This window comes from Maylandia zebra, linkage group LG20 (genome assembly GCF_041146795.1).
Source record: "Maylandia zebra isolate NMK-2024a linkage group LG20, Mzebra_GT3a, whole genome shotgun sequence".
Classification (NCBI taxonomy): Eukaryota; Metazoa; Chordata; class Actinopteri; order Cichliformes; family Cichlidae; genus Maylandia; species Maylandia zebra.
Window position 1 is genome coordinate 29,095,382 of NC_135186.1, and position 18,562 is coordinate 29,113,943.

Sequence of the window (18,562 nt, forward strand, 5' to 3'; positions counted from 1 at the left end):
ATTTAAAGAGTGTTAGAAAGATCAAAAACTAAACTGAGCTATTCCCTAAACTTTTTTGTGTGGTGTTTGAAACCCACATGAAGGGTTTGGGATCCACTGATGTAGAGAGCATGCACAATAGTCATACTGTGTAAATAAGTATATTTATTTTTCATTAATGATGTTTTTTAGCTCTGTCCCATTAACGCAAATATGACTTGATGAGGATGAAACAAAACGGCCACTACCATTTTTGTTTTTGGCGTATATGCCATCAAACTGGTAATTAGGACTAGCAGAGATGGTGTAATGACTTCACATCTGCCACCGGGAAGAAACAAAATGGCCACACATGTTGTTAGTGGAAGGCATTTTAAGTCTTCTATAGCTGTCAAACACAGATACGCCTGGTGATGTTAGACTGCTTTGTACAGGTAGATACTTGCAGAACTCACGTACAGCGTGTCTTATGGCTGATTGTCACATTCTCGCTGTGGAGGTGAGGTGAGCCAAGCAGAGCCATATTTAATGTTCCTTCCTTTGTGAGTGCAGAAATGAAGCGCCTGTGCCATTATGGTGGGTTTATTAGTATGTCGGGCGGTTAAAATGCGCCTTCGGCTCCCCCCGGGTTGTTCAGGTTAAAAATATATATTTGGTACTTGATTTAAAAAAATGGCTTAACCACATGTCGCAGCGCTTATGCTCTTCCACCTGCTGGGCCGCCATTACGCCGTCATTCAACACAGTGAAAAGAGACAGGATAGGGAAACCGCGATTAAACATCCGCCATTGCTTTATGTTTAAGTCATATTAGATTGAACCAACTCGCTGTCGAGCTAGCTCTACCGGCCATGTAGAAGAAAGCACCTTTATCCCAAATTTAGTGTTATGTTTCAGATATTTTTTTTAAACCTCTGTTACAGTTGTTAGTTATTTATTTTTAAAGAGAACACGTCAAATAGGTATGTGTAACAGTTCACAACATTTCCACTGTCACTGCAGTTATAAATAAACATAATGAAAACCTAATCGTTGATGTTTGCTAGCATACTCATTTTGTCGGTCACATCGGTTTTTTCGGACAGCTCGTTGGATTTTGACCTTGAGGACGGTTATTCCTAAATTGACCTAGAGTTGTAGGAAAATTGTGCTACTTTTAAGTAGGTAGGGTTCAGTGATGTTGGCCTGAATTGTTTGGTTACACTGGCCATCGGGTATAGCTAGCGAGCCTTAATTTGACGAAGCAACAAAGGAGATCGAAGAGCCGAGACCAGCATTCTTGTTTGTTTTTTTTAATCGTACTTTATTTTCCTGTGGGGAAGGCTAGGTCTAAGTTTAATTTTTATTTAAGTTTAACTTTAGGTGGGGATAGTTATTTTAGCGCACAGGGCGGTGTTCGCTAGGTACTGCTATGGCGTCCGAACAATTATAATCCTCCGCGCTTTGCTCGGCCTGTGCTAGGCGCTAGTGTTGACGTTAAAGTCGGAAAAGACTATCCAGACCCGTTGATAGGGTCTAGCCGGGACTGCCTCCCCGTGGCTGGCCAATGGACGACCAACAGGGCAGGTCTACATGTGAAGAATATGCTGAAGAAAGCGCTGTGAGTCTGTGCTTACTGGGAACGGTGGAGGTAAGTTACCCGTAATTTGTTTTATTTATACAAAAACACGCCGTTTCCGTTCTTTTCGGACCTTACCGAACAAAGACGTTAGGGCTCTTAGTGTCTTTATTGTCTCGGTTTTTGGAAATCCAGCACTCTGGCTCCTCATAACACAAAGACCGGCTTGAACCATCCCAAGGAAACACCAGCTTGGAGATTTTTGACTTCCTATCAGAGCTCAAATTTCCTCCGATTAGATTTTCTTAATTCCGGTTAATGTAGTCACACTCGGTTGTAATTGCATTTTCCTTACACCTGTGTGTGATTGTAACTTATTTCCTAACCATTTGCTACAATAAAACAAAACAATGAGCCAGCCTTTGGTGCAGTACGATGCATGCTTAGTCAAAATGTTAGAAAACAAATCCAGACTACTGAACCGAAAGCCGGTCAGCCTGTTAGTCACAACACGACTATATTTGCTTTCCGAGTGCATAAAGCGAAAGTAAGAGGATTGCACGTTAAAGCTCAAGTTTCTCAGACTGAAAGTTTTCTGCATTGGGTCGTTCGCGGGGAAAAAAAATGGACAACAACGCGAGACTTCTATACATTGAAGAAAAGGAGGGGTGGGGGGAGCATCAGCAGCAACATGGCTCAAATGTCCAGCAGCACTCAGCTTGTACATCGTTTACCGTTTGAATGTACACACGACAAGATGAAAACAATTAAATGTAAACGTGAGGAAAGCCTCAGATTCTATCTTCCACAGACAGACAATAGGAAGATTAGGCAGCTAATCAAGTAGCTTGGTCTCACTCACTGCCCCCTCCTTCCCTGTCTGTCATCAAGGGTTAAACACCAGCTATGGCACTAACATGACATGATGAAAGTTTTCTTTTTTAAGAAGAACAAACCTGAGATCACCGCACAGACCATATGTTAGTAGTATATAAATAATTTAGCTGAAATGATACATGATGTACAAATACAAACAAAAACAGTGTTACAAATAATATATTACAAAGTATATACTACAAAGAATCAATGATAAAGAAAATAGGCTGTTGTTCTCTCTGTAGTGCTTTGTTGCATTTTTTATAAATGCATTAAAAAGCAGTGAATTAAAACAACAAAGATCTTACTAGGTTCTGCACCTGTTTAGATATTAAACAAGGGGTGTGTATAACTTTCCAGGAATTTTTATTATGGTAAGATAGTTTCAGGTAAAACTAAGCTGCAGCTTGTGAGTTAACATCAGCGATGGATTTAAAGGGGCAAGCAGTAATTTCTCACGGTTATTAATTTGAAAAAGGGATTCTGTACTTATAAATATACATAGTGTGTAAATATATCTTCCAACATGCAGTCAAAACTTAATTAATCTGTTAAAAAGGCATGGTGTTTTACATATGTGGCTAGAGACTGGCCACATATTTAGTATATCAAAGGCAAAGGGAAGTCGTAGCTGTTCCTATGTCATGGAGGGTTATTAACATTTTTGTTGCACCATCAGACTCAAGGTAATGGAAAGATCATACCTATGTTTTTCATTGGAGATGGGATATCCTTAGAAAGTCTCATTGTCTTCCTCCTCACCTTAAACCTCACCTTCTTAACTGAAGTCACTGCTCAACACAAAAACATGCTCATTTATTATCGATATTGTCACAACTACTTTTTAGCAGGTAATCAGAATGTGTCCGTACCGTCTTTGGATAGCTGACAAATCCTGCTAAAAAAAACAAACAGATGGTTATAAGCTAACATTATGGTAGTTAATGTTTCATTACATGCTCATATCGCATGAAGTTTATTTTTTAATTAGTGTTAGAGTCCCGTAATGTTAGATCCACTTCAAAAATAGTTTAACTAACACTGACTAACAGCAGCTAATGACAGCAAAAAAGCAGCGTTTACCATCATTTCAGCAAATCTTCAACATCTCATGTCAGTATCACTGTCATTGGTCACTAGTGAGCTTCTGACTCACTGACCTGTGTCAGATTCCTTTCACCAAGTTTTATAGCCTCCTATTGAGTAAATAAGAGTGGAGACCTTTCACCCAACATTTTCCATACTTTAGTAGAAACAAGATGGGCATAGATACAGTCTAAAATCATTTTTTAAAAAATCTCTTGTTCTACAACAGCCACTGTAGCTAGGATTATGCACTTTAATTTGGAAGGGTAAGAAAAGAGAAATGTTGACTGCATTTTGCAATCTATTGACATCTAGCAGAGTGCTTCCGCTCCAGTGTTCCGACATCGGGCTTCCAATTTAACTAGAACCTAGCATGATCTTGGGCTCATGATGTCACCAATGCAGTCCATTATTCAACAAAGAAACTACTTATGCACCAGACAATGAAGTGTCATAGTAAAACAATATGGCATTAAAACTACTTAATGTCTGAATCGCTTTTATTTTTTAAGATTCACTGTGTAATTAAGTAGAACTACCTGGTAGAGCATGCACGTATATTAAGTAAATATTAAGTACTGTGTACAACTTTACGCTTTATAGATGTGTATGCAGTGTTATGTTATGAAATTATGAAATAAAAATTTAAACTGATTTACATAACTGAAAAACCAAAGTCTTCATAATCTGTTAGCATCTACCTTTGTTTTGGTTTTGCGTGAACAACATGGCGGCGGGCGACATCCCAGAATGCATTGCGATTTCCGATTTCCAGTAGTAGATTGAAGGATAATCACAAGATCATCGTCCTGTGTGCTCAAGTTGTAAAACCACTATCTTGGGCTCAATACATATGCGTTGTTCGTTAATTTTAGTTGAGGTTAGGTTTCGTTCATAACACGTCTGTTCTCATGATGTGTTAAGTGGCCCTAGTTTTTGTTTTTCCCAAAAGTCTTAAGCTCATTAGCGTCAGCGGTCCGTCACAGTGGGAGTAGGTTATCACTTTTTAGCAATGATTGAAAGCCACGTGGCACGGTCACCCTCTCACCCTTGTGTGTAGATGACGTTGTTGCACGCTGGCCCCGTGTTGTGTGTTGATTGTATTGTAGGTAAGAAAACGAGTCAGTTGTATAAAATGTTACTGTGCATACCTACTGCTGTCAAAGCAAAGTCTGTTTTACATGAATATTAAATATTGTGCGCCGTGTCTCTTGTTATGACCGGGTCATTCAGACTTTCGCCTTGTTGAAAGTGGAGGGTCGGACTTTGAGGGGAAAGTGAGCTCATTCAAACACGAAGCCGACATGTTCAGCTGCAGTCAGATTAAATGAAATGACTGCATCTTCGGATAGGCTTAAAATTGACTTAACAGTGTGCTCCAACAGACACGTCTCTACAATCGAGACGTCCTACCGACAAAAACATGGCGAGAAGCAAAGCATTCACGAAACATTTGTGCGCCTTCTGTCGCTGCGGCTACCCCCACTAACGGCTAACTTGCTAATTTAGCTAGCGGCTAAGTTATCCGGTAGCCCTAAAGAGGTGTAGGAAAAAGTAACTTCTACTTTTTTTTAACGACTGGTCTATAGAGGTAATAAAACTGCTTGAAACAACCAAAGATCAAGTAAACAAACAAAAATGGCAACAAGTATCTGAGCAGAGAAGAAACAACTGTAGAAAGTTTTCTGCAGTCACATGATCATCTTTTTAAAATGTATTGTAATCCAAAAGATCCTGTTACAGCTCCCCGGAATTGAGGCAAACAGCCTCTAACAAAATAGCTTAAGTAGGATAAAGTGCAGTCTGACAACACATGTATTTTAAAAATTGAAGTTAAAGTAAACACGAAGTGAAAGAATATATTTAAATAATTATAAAGTAATATAGTTATGATATAATGAAGCAAAATATCTCATAAAACAATGGAAATTTAAAATAAATATTGTACTTTTAGAATCAACAGTAAAGTCAGAAGATTAAAAGGACACATATGTATCACATTGTGCCTATTAATATGTTTTTGTTGTTGTTGTTTTTAAGAAATCTTATTCTCTGGAAGGAATACTTCTGCTAAACTCTCCTGTAGCTTTAAGCTCGTGATTCTTTGAGTTCCATGTCTCTGTCTTATTACGTCTCTGGTTTTACTTATGGTATATGGTAAATGTGTATATAGAAAGAATATAAGGATTATAGCCATGAAATACTATAACAGTTTTAGTTTTGGCGCGCTAAACTTTGTGTGTTAATATTCTCTCTGGCTTTATCCAAATGTATTTTGTGTTTTTTGTTTTGTTTTTCTAGAGAGCTGCAAGATGGAGAGCACAGTGGTCAGGACCTCAGACTCCTCAACTGATAAATATTTTTATTTGAAATGGATCAACAGTCTCCTGAAGACAAACTTCAAAAATGTGGAGGAGATGGGTTCAGGTGATTCATCAGTATGAATAGTCCAATATATTTCTATGCATCTGGCTTAGCCCACTTTAATAACCTTCAACACGATATCACAGCAAAATGTAATAGATGTGCCGTTTCACCGTGTCCATTCCACACTTTGCCTTTCCAAAAAACGTGAAATAGACATGCATGCAGAAGTTCCATTACTGCATGCAGAAATTGCGTTACCAGTAGGTGGAGAGAAAAGCCTCGAAGTCGGTAATGAACAAAAAATGTGTTAAGTACATTCCAATTACTGGAAACAAATAAGCTCTGCAGCTTATATGTATTTATGTGTAAGTGTGTTAATAATGGACTGGCGTGACTTTTACACATTTTGCCGCGGTACTGGGTTGCAACATTAATCTTAGACTTTAGATTAAGTCTAAGTGCAAATGAGAGACTGAACAGCTCTGTAACCCCGCCAAGCTTTTACTGGCCTTAAGTTAAACTGCTTATGTCATATTTTGAAGCAACTCCAGAGAACACAGTGTACATGTATTGGTTACTGAGATGCTGATGATAAAGTGTTGTTCATTAAATAAAAATAGCCTGTTTCTGCTAGAATAACTGCTGTGGACCATGTAGTTTTTAAAAAAAACAAACAACGATTCTCCCTCTGTTAACATAACTTGTCTATGTGTGTGATCTGATAGGTGCGTGCCACTGTCAGATGATGGACTGTGTTTTTCCTGGATCTATTGACATGAGCAAGGTGAAGTTTGATGCACAAAGTGAGGACGACTGTAAGCACAATTTCAGACTACTCCATGAGGCCTTCAGCACAAATGGTATCACAAAGGTAGGTATGCATTAGTTCTCTACTAGAATAGCATTAAAGTGTCTTAGCTCATGCATTTGTTTTAATACATTTTGTTATTAATTTCTCATTGTCATTACCTATTAATGTCTTTACACTGTGTCTACAAATCAGCAAGTCATCACTACTTTCTTACCTAAATTTCTTTGCACTCTGCTTACAAATTTAAAATTTATATATGCAGAAATATTGAAGGTCTAGCTTTCCAAAAATGTCAAGATACACATTTACTAAATTCTTAGCATATTATATCTGTAACATAAAATATTTTTTAAAACTGTTAATTTATTCATGCTTGTGCCACAAACATCAATAGTTTTAATAATAATAATAATAATTACTAGCTATGAAAGAAATGTGCAATTCCTTGTAAGTATAACAGTGGATATATGTCTTTTGAAGAAAACTTTATTCAGTAATGAGTTTTACAATATAGTGTTTATAAATGTTATTTTGTCTTCTTTGTCCTGATACAGAAAATTCCAGTTGAGAAGCTCATAAAAGGGGATTTTAACAGCAACATTAAGTTCCTCAAGTGGTTCAAGGGCTTCTACGCAGAAAATGTGAAAAGTAATGATTATGACGCTGTGAAAGCTCGTGACAGCTGTGATATCAGCCCTATTTTGGTGTCTCCTAAGTCAGGTAATTGTCATGCAAGATTTTCTTTCACTTTGGTAAAGGAATAAGTCTCTGTAATGTGTTTTGAGGACCACAGTTATAGGACATCTGCTGTGATGTTTTTGTTTTCTCTGTTTTACCAGAGAGATCTAAAGAGTCTGACACGGAGGAAAACAGCAAAACGACTAAAAGGTTTCCTTACAGCGAGAAGTGGAATGATGTTTTTGCTTGGGCTGAGCGCAGTTCTCGCGGAGACAACTATACCTACTGTTCCTCCTGTGGTACTGACCTTAGCACTATTAACAAAGGCTTTTTTGAACTTAAGCGCCATGTGGAAACAACCAAACACAGGAAAAGGGCTGCGAAGAAAAGATGTGGTGCAAGAACACAGGTCACTGAGTCGCTGCCTTGCAGTGATGAAGCTGTCCAGTTTATTTACAATCACTGTTACACTGGATCTGCTAAAGGTCAGCAGGGATATAGACATTTTGCGCGTTGTAAGCTGGGATCACAGTACCCCAAAGATATCATATCTGCCTGCGAAAACACTCCTTACTGTTTATACATTTATGGAGGGGTACCTGTAGGAAAAGATGAAGCAGTCTCTGTGTTGCTTGTTGGGTTTTTTGATGTTGAAGCCTCTAGTCGCTGCATCAGATTTCTGGATGCTCTTCAGGCAGGGGACGGTGCAGGAGATCAGTCTGCAGCAGCAGTTGTGGATAGCTTGAAGAAATTTGGGCTATCCACTGATAATCTCGCTGCTGTTTATCTAACTGGCAATGGTTCAGCCACAGAGGAAATCTGTTCTAAACTCAGGGAACTCAACGCAAACATCGTAACCTTAGGAGGCCTGTACACCATCGCTGATGCTGCTTGTCGTGCTGCCATCAAGGAGCTCTCCAATCAGGTTCAAGAACTGATGGTAGACCTCCATGAACACTACTCTGCCTGCTCTACAAAGAATGAAAACCTCAAAGATCTTTTTGACTCAGATGTCAGCAATGACAGCGCATCGCTTCACACCAACACCAGCTGCTTTAGAGTTTGTCTGTTGGTCACAAAAATATTGGAAATGTGGACCGATCTCACACTGTACTTTAGTTCTTGCAATGAAGATGAGAAGACTAAGTCCATCTGTTCTCAGCTTAATGATCCCAAAGTTAAGGCAATGTTTATGTTCCTGCAGCAGGCCTTAGAGCCTCTGCACAGTTTTCAGAGGAAAACACAGGAAGCTTTTGGTACTAATATTGAGCTTATTCTAGAAGAAGCCAATAGTCTGATTTCCATTTACACCTCCTACTTCCTCAGTCCACAGGCTGCTGATCGTTTCCTCATTGAACGTGATGTCCAAATTCTTAAGAACAAGAATTTCCACCTGCCAAGCTCTGAACTCTGTCTGGGTAAAAAAACTGTGGAAGACTTTCTGAAAACATCTGAAGCTGCTGAGGCACTGCCACTATTACAGGAGGATGTATTATCATTTTATATTGCACTCACTGGTTGTATCGCAGAGGAGCTGCCTTTAAATGACTCAGTGCTGAAGGACATCGCTCAGCTGCTGAACTCACAGAGCAGGCTGAAAGTGACAGAGGAAACAGTCGGGGAGCTGGGCACCAAGCTGGGAATCTGCAACTTCCCTGAGGAAGTCAAACAGCTCACGAATGAATTCCTTGAGTATCAGAAGGCTCAGGAGGGAGAGGCCGAGGATGGAGGGAAGGGCAGCGCAGCTGTGGTTTCACTGGAAAACATACTGAATGACACCAAGCCAGCCTCAATCTTCAGGAAGCTTCTTTTGATCCTTTTGTCTTTCCCATGTCCTCCGCTGGATGCGCAGCAGGTTTTTACTCAGGTATGTGAATGTTTAGTCAGTTAAGTTTGTTCATATAGACATTTACACACAACAAATGTTAACGAAGTTCTGCACAACAAGTAAACATGAATCAGTTGAAAAAGTATATGTGATTAAGAAAAAATGGTGGATTGCTTCCTGTGGGTTTAGGGTAAGAGTTGGTGTCTCAAGGGATGATTTTGAATATCTCAAGGTCCTGTTTACAGTGATGTGAAAGCAACTGAATGGCACACTGGTGCTGCACCCACTTTACCTGTGCACCACTGCAGTAATGCGGGTGTTGTACCTGTTGTTGTGGTGAAGGTAGAGCTGGCCTGTGATTATAAGCTCTGGGTTGTGACAGAATAAAGTAGCAAATAGAAATGGCTGAAATGAGTTTCACCTCAAACTATTTATAGGTATATTTAAAAACAGCAAACACTGACCAGAGATCAGAGTAAAAATATCACATATAGCTGGACTCTCTGGAATTAGTTGGTGTGGGATTGATAATGGTATTACTGGTGTTAAATCAAACATGGGGTGTATGGCAGTTGTTAGAGATGATATTTAATCAAGTTTGATCTTTTTGTTAGAGCTTCCTTTAACATATCAAAGGAAATCTTAATTTCCTATCAGCTCTGCTACAAATCCTTCCAGTAGCCTGAGTGACAGGATATTTACTCAAGTAGAGTAGGAAAGTAAACAGATGAACAGAAGGCAACTGAGGGAGATACCTGTCCAAAGACAGGGCAAGATTAGTGTTCTGATACGCAATAAAAATGTCCAGCCGTAGCAGAAATAATCATGCGGGATCTACATGCAGGCAAAGAGGTTTGACAGGTTCTCTGGGTGCAGAAGTTTCAATTTTGAAAGGCATATGGTGAGAAGAGTTTAGAGCACAAATTTGAATATCACAGAGATGCAAATGAAACGATAAAACATCAGTCCAATGTGTGGCCCCATTCACGAGTGGGGCCTTTGACAAAAAAAAAACTGTTGAAATGGTAAAATCCCCAAGAATTAAAACGGTATCAAATCAAACTAAGGTTTGATTCAGAGGAGTAGAATCACTGCTCCTTTGAAACAAAAGGACTCAGCCATGCATCTGATCAGGAGGAAGCCTCCATTTGGAGGTTTCCAGACAAACTGGGAGGAGATCCCAGGGTAGAGCCAGAATTCTGAGGAGAGATTATAGCTTGTGTGGCTCAGGAATGCTTCTGGATAGCCCAGAAGGAACTGAAAAACATAGCGGTGGAAAAGATAAATTGATAAATTGAAGAGAAATAAATTAGTGCTGTAAGCGTTAATCTTGTTAAAATGACATTAACGCCATAACTGCAATAACACAGCAAATCTCTGTTAACGAGTTGCTGCGGATCGCCTCGTGGGTGGGGCTGGGCGGCATCAACGTGTTAGTACGATGCATTGACAGCTGATAACATTATTTTAACTAGATTAACGCTGACAGCATTAAAATAAATAAAAGTTAAGAATTAGGAGGGAAATATCTGGGTTAAAAGGGCCTATAAACAAAACCTTTATTATGCCAGCATAACAATGTCATACTGGAATAATAAAGGTGCAAAATTTACTCGTTTCCTTTTAATTTTTTCCACTTGGTGCTGTCTTTATGTTGTTTTTAAGGCCTTGGAGAATGATCATGTTTGTGGAGTCTCTGACAGTGAAGCCTTAACAGAAAGTGAGTTGGATGTTACGTCTGACACTTTCTCTGACAGCAGCAAGAACTATCAAGTTCGCACACGAGGTAAGAGTGTTAAATGCACGAGATGATCATAATCATTTGCTTAATTTGTGGAGTTTAGCAGGAATGAAAGAGGTCTTAAAATACATCAAAACATACAGTGTGGAAAGTATGGAGAGTGCCTGCAGTGGATACTTTTCCCCCACACTTGGTTTCACTTCAGTTCTTCGTATGTTTAACTTCCCTGTTCTCTCTGGTAGACTGGTGGACATACAAAGAACAAACAAGAGTAACCCACAAACCGGTTTTACAACATATTTCTGATATGGTCTCCAGGGAGCTGGGTGGAGATGTAAAGGAAAGGAAAAAACAAGGAAAAAACAAATGAGCATTCCCCCTTATTTTGAACTCTTCTGATCTGGTATCAAAGCAGACTGGACCTTTCTAGCATTTACAAATACAGCTGGTGTCCAGACACGGTGCCTCACTAATAGTTGAAACAATCAAACAACATCAACAACACTAAAGTTTTGATGTAATTCTTTTCCAACTGCAGCTTTGAGATGATCTGATTTAAATGTAAAAGAAGTTGAGTGGGAGTGATTGCATATTTAACTCTGCGCATTCATGTTCTAGGTCAGAATGGCCTTCCTTTGAAAGTGAAACCATGTGAAGTCCGCCTTACAAAAATAGGTAAAGGGAAAAAAACTTTACAGTTCTAGCTGCCTGATGTACAACATTTTAAAATATCATGTTGTTTATTTTGTAGATTGAAAGCAGTGCACTAAAAAAAATCAATAATATAATACTGTTTCCAAAGAGCCAGGTGATGGATATGAAAATAAACTTGGAGTGAATGGTGCCTTATGGAAAGAGGTAAAAGATTTTTTTTTTTTCTCTCTGTTAATCCTCTGCTTTCTGATCTACTGCTCTAAAACATTTTAGACTTATGGGCAGATGATGTGGCTATTCAGCCTTTGAATGGTAAATTATGTGAAGTTTAAAATGTGACATAATAGCTGAACGTTTTATTTTTGCATTTCTCTCTTAAGTCCCTGTCATGTACTAACACCCTGTTGCCCTTCATAGTTTCCAAAATGAGGAAGATGAAGTGGAGTTTGCCTATATGAGGGCGTGTATGTGCGTGTGTTTTGGTTAACATTTGCATGTGCATGTTTTTTGTGTGTAATGAGTATGCTGTCTCTCAGGGGACCATTAGGGGGAATTTTGGCTGGGAGAGCAGCTTGCGCCAGAAGCCAAAGACCCGTACAGTGTTTCAGGCTGGTGATAACACCTGGTCCAAACCCGTAGGTCTTGATAAGGACAGCAAAAATGAACTGGGGTCCCAAGATGATGTGGTAGGTGTACTCGAGTATACTACCAAAATACCACTGGGCCATAAAATGCTAGAATTTAAAAGTGAACAAAAAAACAAAAACAAACAAACTTTGAGCTTCCTGATTTTAAAATTTCAAAAGTAATAAAACATCAGACATTAGTTGACAAAAATATCTACTTGAGTAAGAGCGAAATTATCTGAATATTGAGAATATTGAATAAAAAATGTTCCCGCTTGAACAAGGAGTTGATCGTCTTCTAATCTGAAATGTGAGCGTCTTCCTTTTTAATGTGCTGAAGGAATGATACAAATCTGCTTCAAACTGCATCCTTAAGTTAATTTTGCTTGTTCGATTTCTGCTGGTGTCTTGTAGATGCTTAATTACCTCAGAGATCTGTGCGTTAGATACATGCGGTGTTACTATTGACAGAGCAGGGAAGCTAAGCCGGTGGCAGTATGACTAGCACATTTGTCTCCCATTGGTCCGCCGTAAAAGTTTACCTACGCTCTGCATGTCAGAACTTGCAAAAAATGCTCCTTTCCACTTTCAGCTTTCTGAGAATGGGCCTTTGACAACAGGAAACGGGACATGACCACGAAAATTACAGGAACAACAAATTCATGGTAGTTTCCATCCAGAGACAATAGCCAAAAGATGGCAATAAATTACAGGATGAATGTAAACAGAGAGTATGAGATCCTTTATGGGAAAACCACTCCCGATATTCTAGAAAATGGATCCCTTTTCTTATTAGTGCCAGCTAACTAGATGTCTTGTTATGGACCTCCTTACCTTGCTTATACTGATACACGCCCATGATTGGTCTCATGTTCCTGACTTTGTTCAAATTGCTTAATTCAAAGACATAGATAGGAATTCAGTATGCATGTTATTGTTAGGGGATTTTGGCCAGAAAAGTTGTTAGGCCTGGCTGCTTAAACTGTTCTGGTGCATAGTGGGGGCAGAAGTAGAGCTGTGTAAATGCAGCTTTTATTACTTCTGTGCGGACACGGCTGATTGTGAGATTACGGTGGGGCACTTGGAAATTCATTTCCCACGTTCAGCATGAAGATATAATTTTCTTCTTTTTTCAGCTGCTCCTTTTAGGAGTCACCACAGATCATCTGCTTCCATCTCACTTTATCCCTAGCTTCGTCTGTCATCTTGCTCTTTTCCTCCTGCCTGGCAGCTCCAGCTTCAACATCCTTTGTCCAGCATATCCACTATCCCTCCTCTGCATGTGTCCAAACCATTTCAGCTGCCCTCACTAACATGATCTCTCCACTAAACATGCTTTTAGCCTCTTCTGCTTCTTTTTCTTTGCCCAACAGTTGCATATTTTCAGTTAAATGTAAAACTGTATCATTTTATAACATTTTTGATAAGTTTGATTTTGTCACTCATATCTCATACATTTGATGAAATTCTTTGAAATCCTAAATTACAAAGGTTTTTAAAAGTCTTACTTTTACTTTGGTAAAGTAAAGTTCACATAGACTGAGATATTTAGCAGCGTCAGAGCAGAAGAGGAAGACAAAGAAACGTTTTAAAGCACAGAAGTCAATTATGACTAACTTCAGCACAAAGGAACACCAGCAGTTCCTGATACCTGACAGTGAAACTAGATGTCAGTCAGTCAGTAGCAGCTAATTTTGGAGAGGACTCTTAATTTGAAAAAGGAAAACAAATCTGTGATTTGGAGTACTAAAAACAAAAACACAGCACTAACAAAGTTGAGGGAGAGAAATTGTTGAGAGGAAAAACTGATTAGAATCTAGTCCCACATCTAACTTCATTTCATTCAGTTTCATCATTCGCTTTGTTCACCTGAGGTCAGATTAGAGAAAAGGTTAAAGGGGGAATGAGGTTGTCCAGTTATTAAACCTTCCATAATATTGAAATTCAAATTACAGTAAAAGACTCTCAATCACAATTTAATTACCGTAATCATATCAGAGTATATTATGATGCATGAAACAAAACGAATGAATGAATCTTAACACTTGCTCCGTACCTTCATTTTAACACATTGTACCACAAATGCAATTCTAGTATGATTACAGTCACAACCTTTGTTTTTCTTTTAAAGAAAGACGCTGTTCATCCTCTAAAAATATACATTACCTTTTACTTCTTTGACTTCTTTTTTTACCTAAATGTGGTTGATTTCCAGTCGGAAGATTCTTCAACGCCCAATAAACACACACCAACCAGAGCACGACGTAAACCGGCCTACCAGGTAATGTTACTGCTGCTTTATTTCAAAGAAACACACAAAACCCCAACAACAGATGCATACAGAGGCATTGACAGTTGAATCATATAAAGTGTCTGTTTATAAGAAAATGTGAATCTGCTTTTGTTTTTGTATTTTTGCTGCAGGATGGTAAAGGGTTTCTTACAGGAGTGCTGGTGTGGGGTAAGGTTAAGGGGTTTAACTGGTGGCCTGGGATGGTGGTGCCATGGAAAACCAAGTGTGCTCCTGTGGGTATGCGGAGGGTGGAGTGGTTTGGAGATGGGATGTTCTCAGAGGTTAGAATTACAATGCACAACTGTAAGCTGAGCATTATTTGCTCATGATGCAGAAACAATTCTCAGATTTTGTTTACATCTGATTTTTTCTTTCTGTTGCAGGTATACACTGAGGGTCTTACGCCATTTGCTGCCTTCACTAGGTGCTTCTGCAAAAACTCCTTTGCCAGCTTGCCCATATACAAGAAAGCAATCTACCAAATCCTTGAGGTAGTCTTAAATGTTTTATACTACTTTATGTTTTGTGTTGTCTTTCATTTTCCATTTATCTTCATATTATATTCATATTAGTTTGTCTAAGGAGCTTGGAAAGAAAAGCATCTGAACTACTTCTTTAAGTTGCTTGAAGACGTTTCACCTCTCATCCGAGAAGCTTCTTCAGTTCTAGGGTCAAATGGTGGAGAGTCCCAGATTTACACCCTGTGGGAGTGTCCACCCAAGAGGGACAATGGACCCCCTAATGATCCTCTACCTTATCACACGAGCCAAGGTGTGAAGACGGGTGTAGGTCGCTATCGGGTGAGCTCATTGTGAAACTTTGCCCCACCCTATGATGTGATTTCCTGAGGTCAACTGGCCCAGGATGTGGGTGGGCATTAAGGCGTCTAGGAAGGGATCTCAAAACTGGATTATAGATGGCAGAGACTTGGTGTCACAAGCCAACGCCTCTGTTCAAAGACCCTTTTCTTTCCAAGCTCCTTAGACTACGATGACCCGGATGACTGAGAACCTTCAGACATATTAGTTTGTGTTGCTAAACCAAACTAATGTGGTTCTAATGGGGAATAACTTATGGTAAAAAGTTTAAAACCTCAAGAAATCACAAATCTTAATTTCATTATCCATCTCAGGCTGATATAACATTTCAGGTTTAGTTCATCAGATGCTCATGAGCTCCATGAAAGAGCAACCTGGCAACCTCCTGTTGCCATGGGTTCAACATTATTTATTCCCTAACCATTTGGTGAGTGATTGCCAGTTGTCACCTTTTGAAAGTGGAAGAGGGTGCTACACCAAAAACAACTGTGTTTGCTTTGGTCACTAGAAGATGGCCATAGTCACCAGTCACCTGTAGTTGCATGGAAGACGCCAACTTCTCTTTAAGCACTCGTTAATTAACCACTAAGCTTGGAAAGGTGAAAGTTGTGCCTCCTGAAACCAACACGTTTCAAAAGACGCAGCTTTTACTTTGAAAGCGAAATGTCACTATTTGTGGCTTGTCTTGTACTCGTCACAGTTCTGCTTCCACTTAGGGAGTAGTTAGAGTGTGTTTGCAGACAAGTCGAAATCTTCCACACATAATTATGAATCACTGCATCAACCTGCTAATGACCAAACCAATCAAAGTTGGTGTTTGGTGCAGCACTTTGTACTGACAACAGCATGCACCCCTTTGAAGCCGCTTGCCAACAGCTCATGGAGTGCAGATTTTTACGAAGTGACCACTGGGTCGCCAAACTGGTGTGACTGGACTCTTAGGAAAAGACTACATCAAGTCAAGTATAGGTATAAATGGTTATCTATTGAAGTTACTCGTTCAGTAGGTCTGTTAAAACCGTGGCTTGATTTCAAAACATTTGCTAAAAGGAACAAACTGACTGAGCAACCTTTTATTACAAAAACACTAAAGGCTTGTGTTTGTTGGACTCAGATATGTGTCCTTGTAGATGTCGCTAAAAACAGTTGTGCTGTGTAATCAATCTTGGTACAAAGTGGGGAATTATCGCTGCTGTGAGCTCATGTTAAGTGTTTGAATCATTCGATGATGCACTTTCAGATGATGTCTGTTTTCACTCTACTTACTGTATGTTCAGGTCAGTGAATGTTATGAGGTTAAAAGCAGGAGGGCATATTACAATGGAAATTAAATAACAGAGTGACCGTTTCATGTATCGTAGCATCAAGCTGCTGAACCTTGTTTAATGTACTTGTACCATACTCCAGATTTTGATGACATGTATAATCTGCAGTTGGCAGGTGAGAGGTGTGGAAAGTCTTTTCCTGAGGCTCAAGGCAATGAAGAAAAAGAGCTGAAACTGATGTTGGACTGGGCTTTTGAAGGATTTCTGCCAACAGGACCTGATGGATTTATACCTGTTGGTGTGTCTGTTTATTTTTAATTCTTTCTTACTTTCTTTATAAAGCACCATATTTTATTTTCCTTCTTCCCTCTTCTTGGTGCCAAATATGTTTCTTAAAAACATCCAAGTTATTTAATGTTCTTTGTTTTCTGCCTCTTAAAGACTCTTCTCCACACGGTCAATCCTCTGACTCGACTCTGTCTGACGTCCCGCCTCCGGCGAAAAGAAAATATGTTTTAAAAAATAAGGGAAATGTCCCCGCCATCATCTATAACAAAGGTGAATGTTATTTTTTTTATTTTGTACTTGTAAAGAGATATTTGTAAGGAAACTACTAAATGAAGCAACTGATTTTGTTGCCATCATTATTTTTATTTCATGTGAATATTTCATTACAGAATCAATAATAGAAGGCGTCAAAGAAAAGGGAAAAACAATTGAAGGTAAGTTCTTTAGCTAATATGGAAGACACTTGATTTCAAACCACTGATATAAACATAACTTTCTTCTCTCTCTTTTTTTTTTATTTTTATTTTTTATTTTTTTTAGATTTTTGTTTGTCTTGTGGATCAACTGATATTGACGTCCAGCACCCATTATTTAAAGGTGGTCTTTGTCTAAGATGCAAGGTAATGTAATAACACAAAGATTCTGTTTCTCCCACAGCCTGCTGTGTCTAAATTTAGCCATTATCTGAAGGATGTCCTCTATTAAAATCTGAAAACAACCTTATTTTTACAGGCAAACTTCACAGAAACGTTGTATCGCTACGATGACGACGGCTACCAGTCGTACTGCACTGTGTGCTGTGCAGGCTTAGAGGTCATTCTGTGTGGCAATCCCAGCTGCTGCAGGTAAAAATTCCACAGGTTTTCTTTTTCACATGCAAACATATTGATATTTATGGTTTCTCGATGTGACTTTCGCTTAGGTAAAAACATTTCAATAAGCAAAACAAAGTTCAGCTGTTAATATCAGACTGTTACAGAAATATCTGAGAGAACCTCTTGATGATGGATTCATGAACTTGCTCATGACAAACTGACTTTTATTGGCCTGTTCCATGAGACAACTTTGAGATGACTGGATCAGGCTAAAGTTTCCATAATCTTTTGAAACATGCAAGTAGTTTAAAGTCTTCCTCCTGGCATCATTAAACCACTAAAACTTCACATTTGCTCATCAAAATTATGTTGTTCTTGTTGTTTGATCCTGCTACAGAGACACTGCCGATGTGTTTTGTGGTCTCAGAATACACAAAAGGCATTGTTCCTGCAGGGCAGGGGAGATGAAAAAGAATTTCACAGAGGCCGAAGCACACTGGATAAACCCTTGTTGCTTCTTCTGAATCAGAAAACTATAATCAGAAGAGAGGTATTTAGACATTGGGAAGCTTTTATAATATTTGCAGTAAAGTCACTAAGTTCACCTCACCTGTAACATTGGCTTCACTAATGTTTCCTGTGGTCCACTCAGTGTACATCTGTTTACCTACTACAAACATTGCACACATTGTATTGTGCTGTCATCGTAAAAAGAGAGCTGAGCCAAAAGGCAAAGCTTTTGATGTGAATCCATGTCTATTAAAACCTTCATCTATGGTCACAAGATCCAAATGACTGAAAGAGTATATGGTGGCAATGGTCAGCATCAGGGTGAGCAGCTCAGCTATTTGATGGGAGCTTGGAGCAGAACTGCTCCTC

The 18,562-nt window shown here is 39.1% G+C and overlaps 1 protein-coding gene across 3 annotated transcripts in view; it reads left to right on the top strand.

Moving 5' to 3' along the window:
• The first annotated feature begins 205 nt into the window (after nt 1-205).
• The window catches only part of dnmt3ba (DNA (cytosine-5-)-methyltransferase 3 beta, duplicate a), a 28,021-nt gene continuing 9,664 nt past the window's right edge, over nt 206-18,562 (top strand). The window contains exons 1-17 of one of the 3 annotated variants that reach the window (XM_004546412.3): nt 206-1,609; nt 5,801-5,926; nt 6,592-6,737; nt 7,232-7,397; nt 7,517-9,222; nt 10,849-10,969; nt 11,543-11,599; nt 11,727-11,782; nt 12,115-12,264; nt 14,420-14,485; nt 14,629-14,778; nt 14,881-14,988; nt 16,749-16,878; nt 17,022-17,138; nt 17,258-17,302; nt 17,409-17,488; nt 17,601-17,713. In XM_004546412.3, coding sequence (XP_004546469.3) covers nt 5,812-5,926; nt 6,592-6,737; nt 7,232-7,397; nt 7,517-9,222; nt 10,849-10,969; nt 11,543-11,599; nt 11,727-11,782; nt 12,115-12,264; nt 14,420-14,485; nt 14,629-14,778; nt 14,881-14,988; nt 16,749-16,878; nt 17,022-17,138; nt 17,258-17,302; nt 17,409-17,488; nt 17,601-17,713 — 3,326 coding nt within the window. In that variant the 5' untranslated portion in view covers nt 206-1,609; nt 5,801-5,811. Of the gene's footprint in view, nt 1,610-4,407; nt 4,609-5,800; nt 5,927-6,591; nt 6,738-7,231; nt 7,398-7,516; nt 9,223-10,848; nt 10,970-11,542; nt 11,600-11,726; nt 11,783-12,114; nt 12,265-14,419; nt 14,486-14,628; nt 14,779-14,880; nt 14,989-16,748; nt 16,879-17,021; nt 17,139-17,257; nt 17,303-17,408; nt 17,489-17,600; nt 17,714-18,562 lie in introns of those variants that run through there. The other 2 variants (XM_076878047.1, XM_076878048.1) reach the window with 2 other exon arrangements.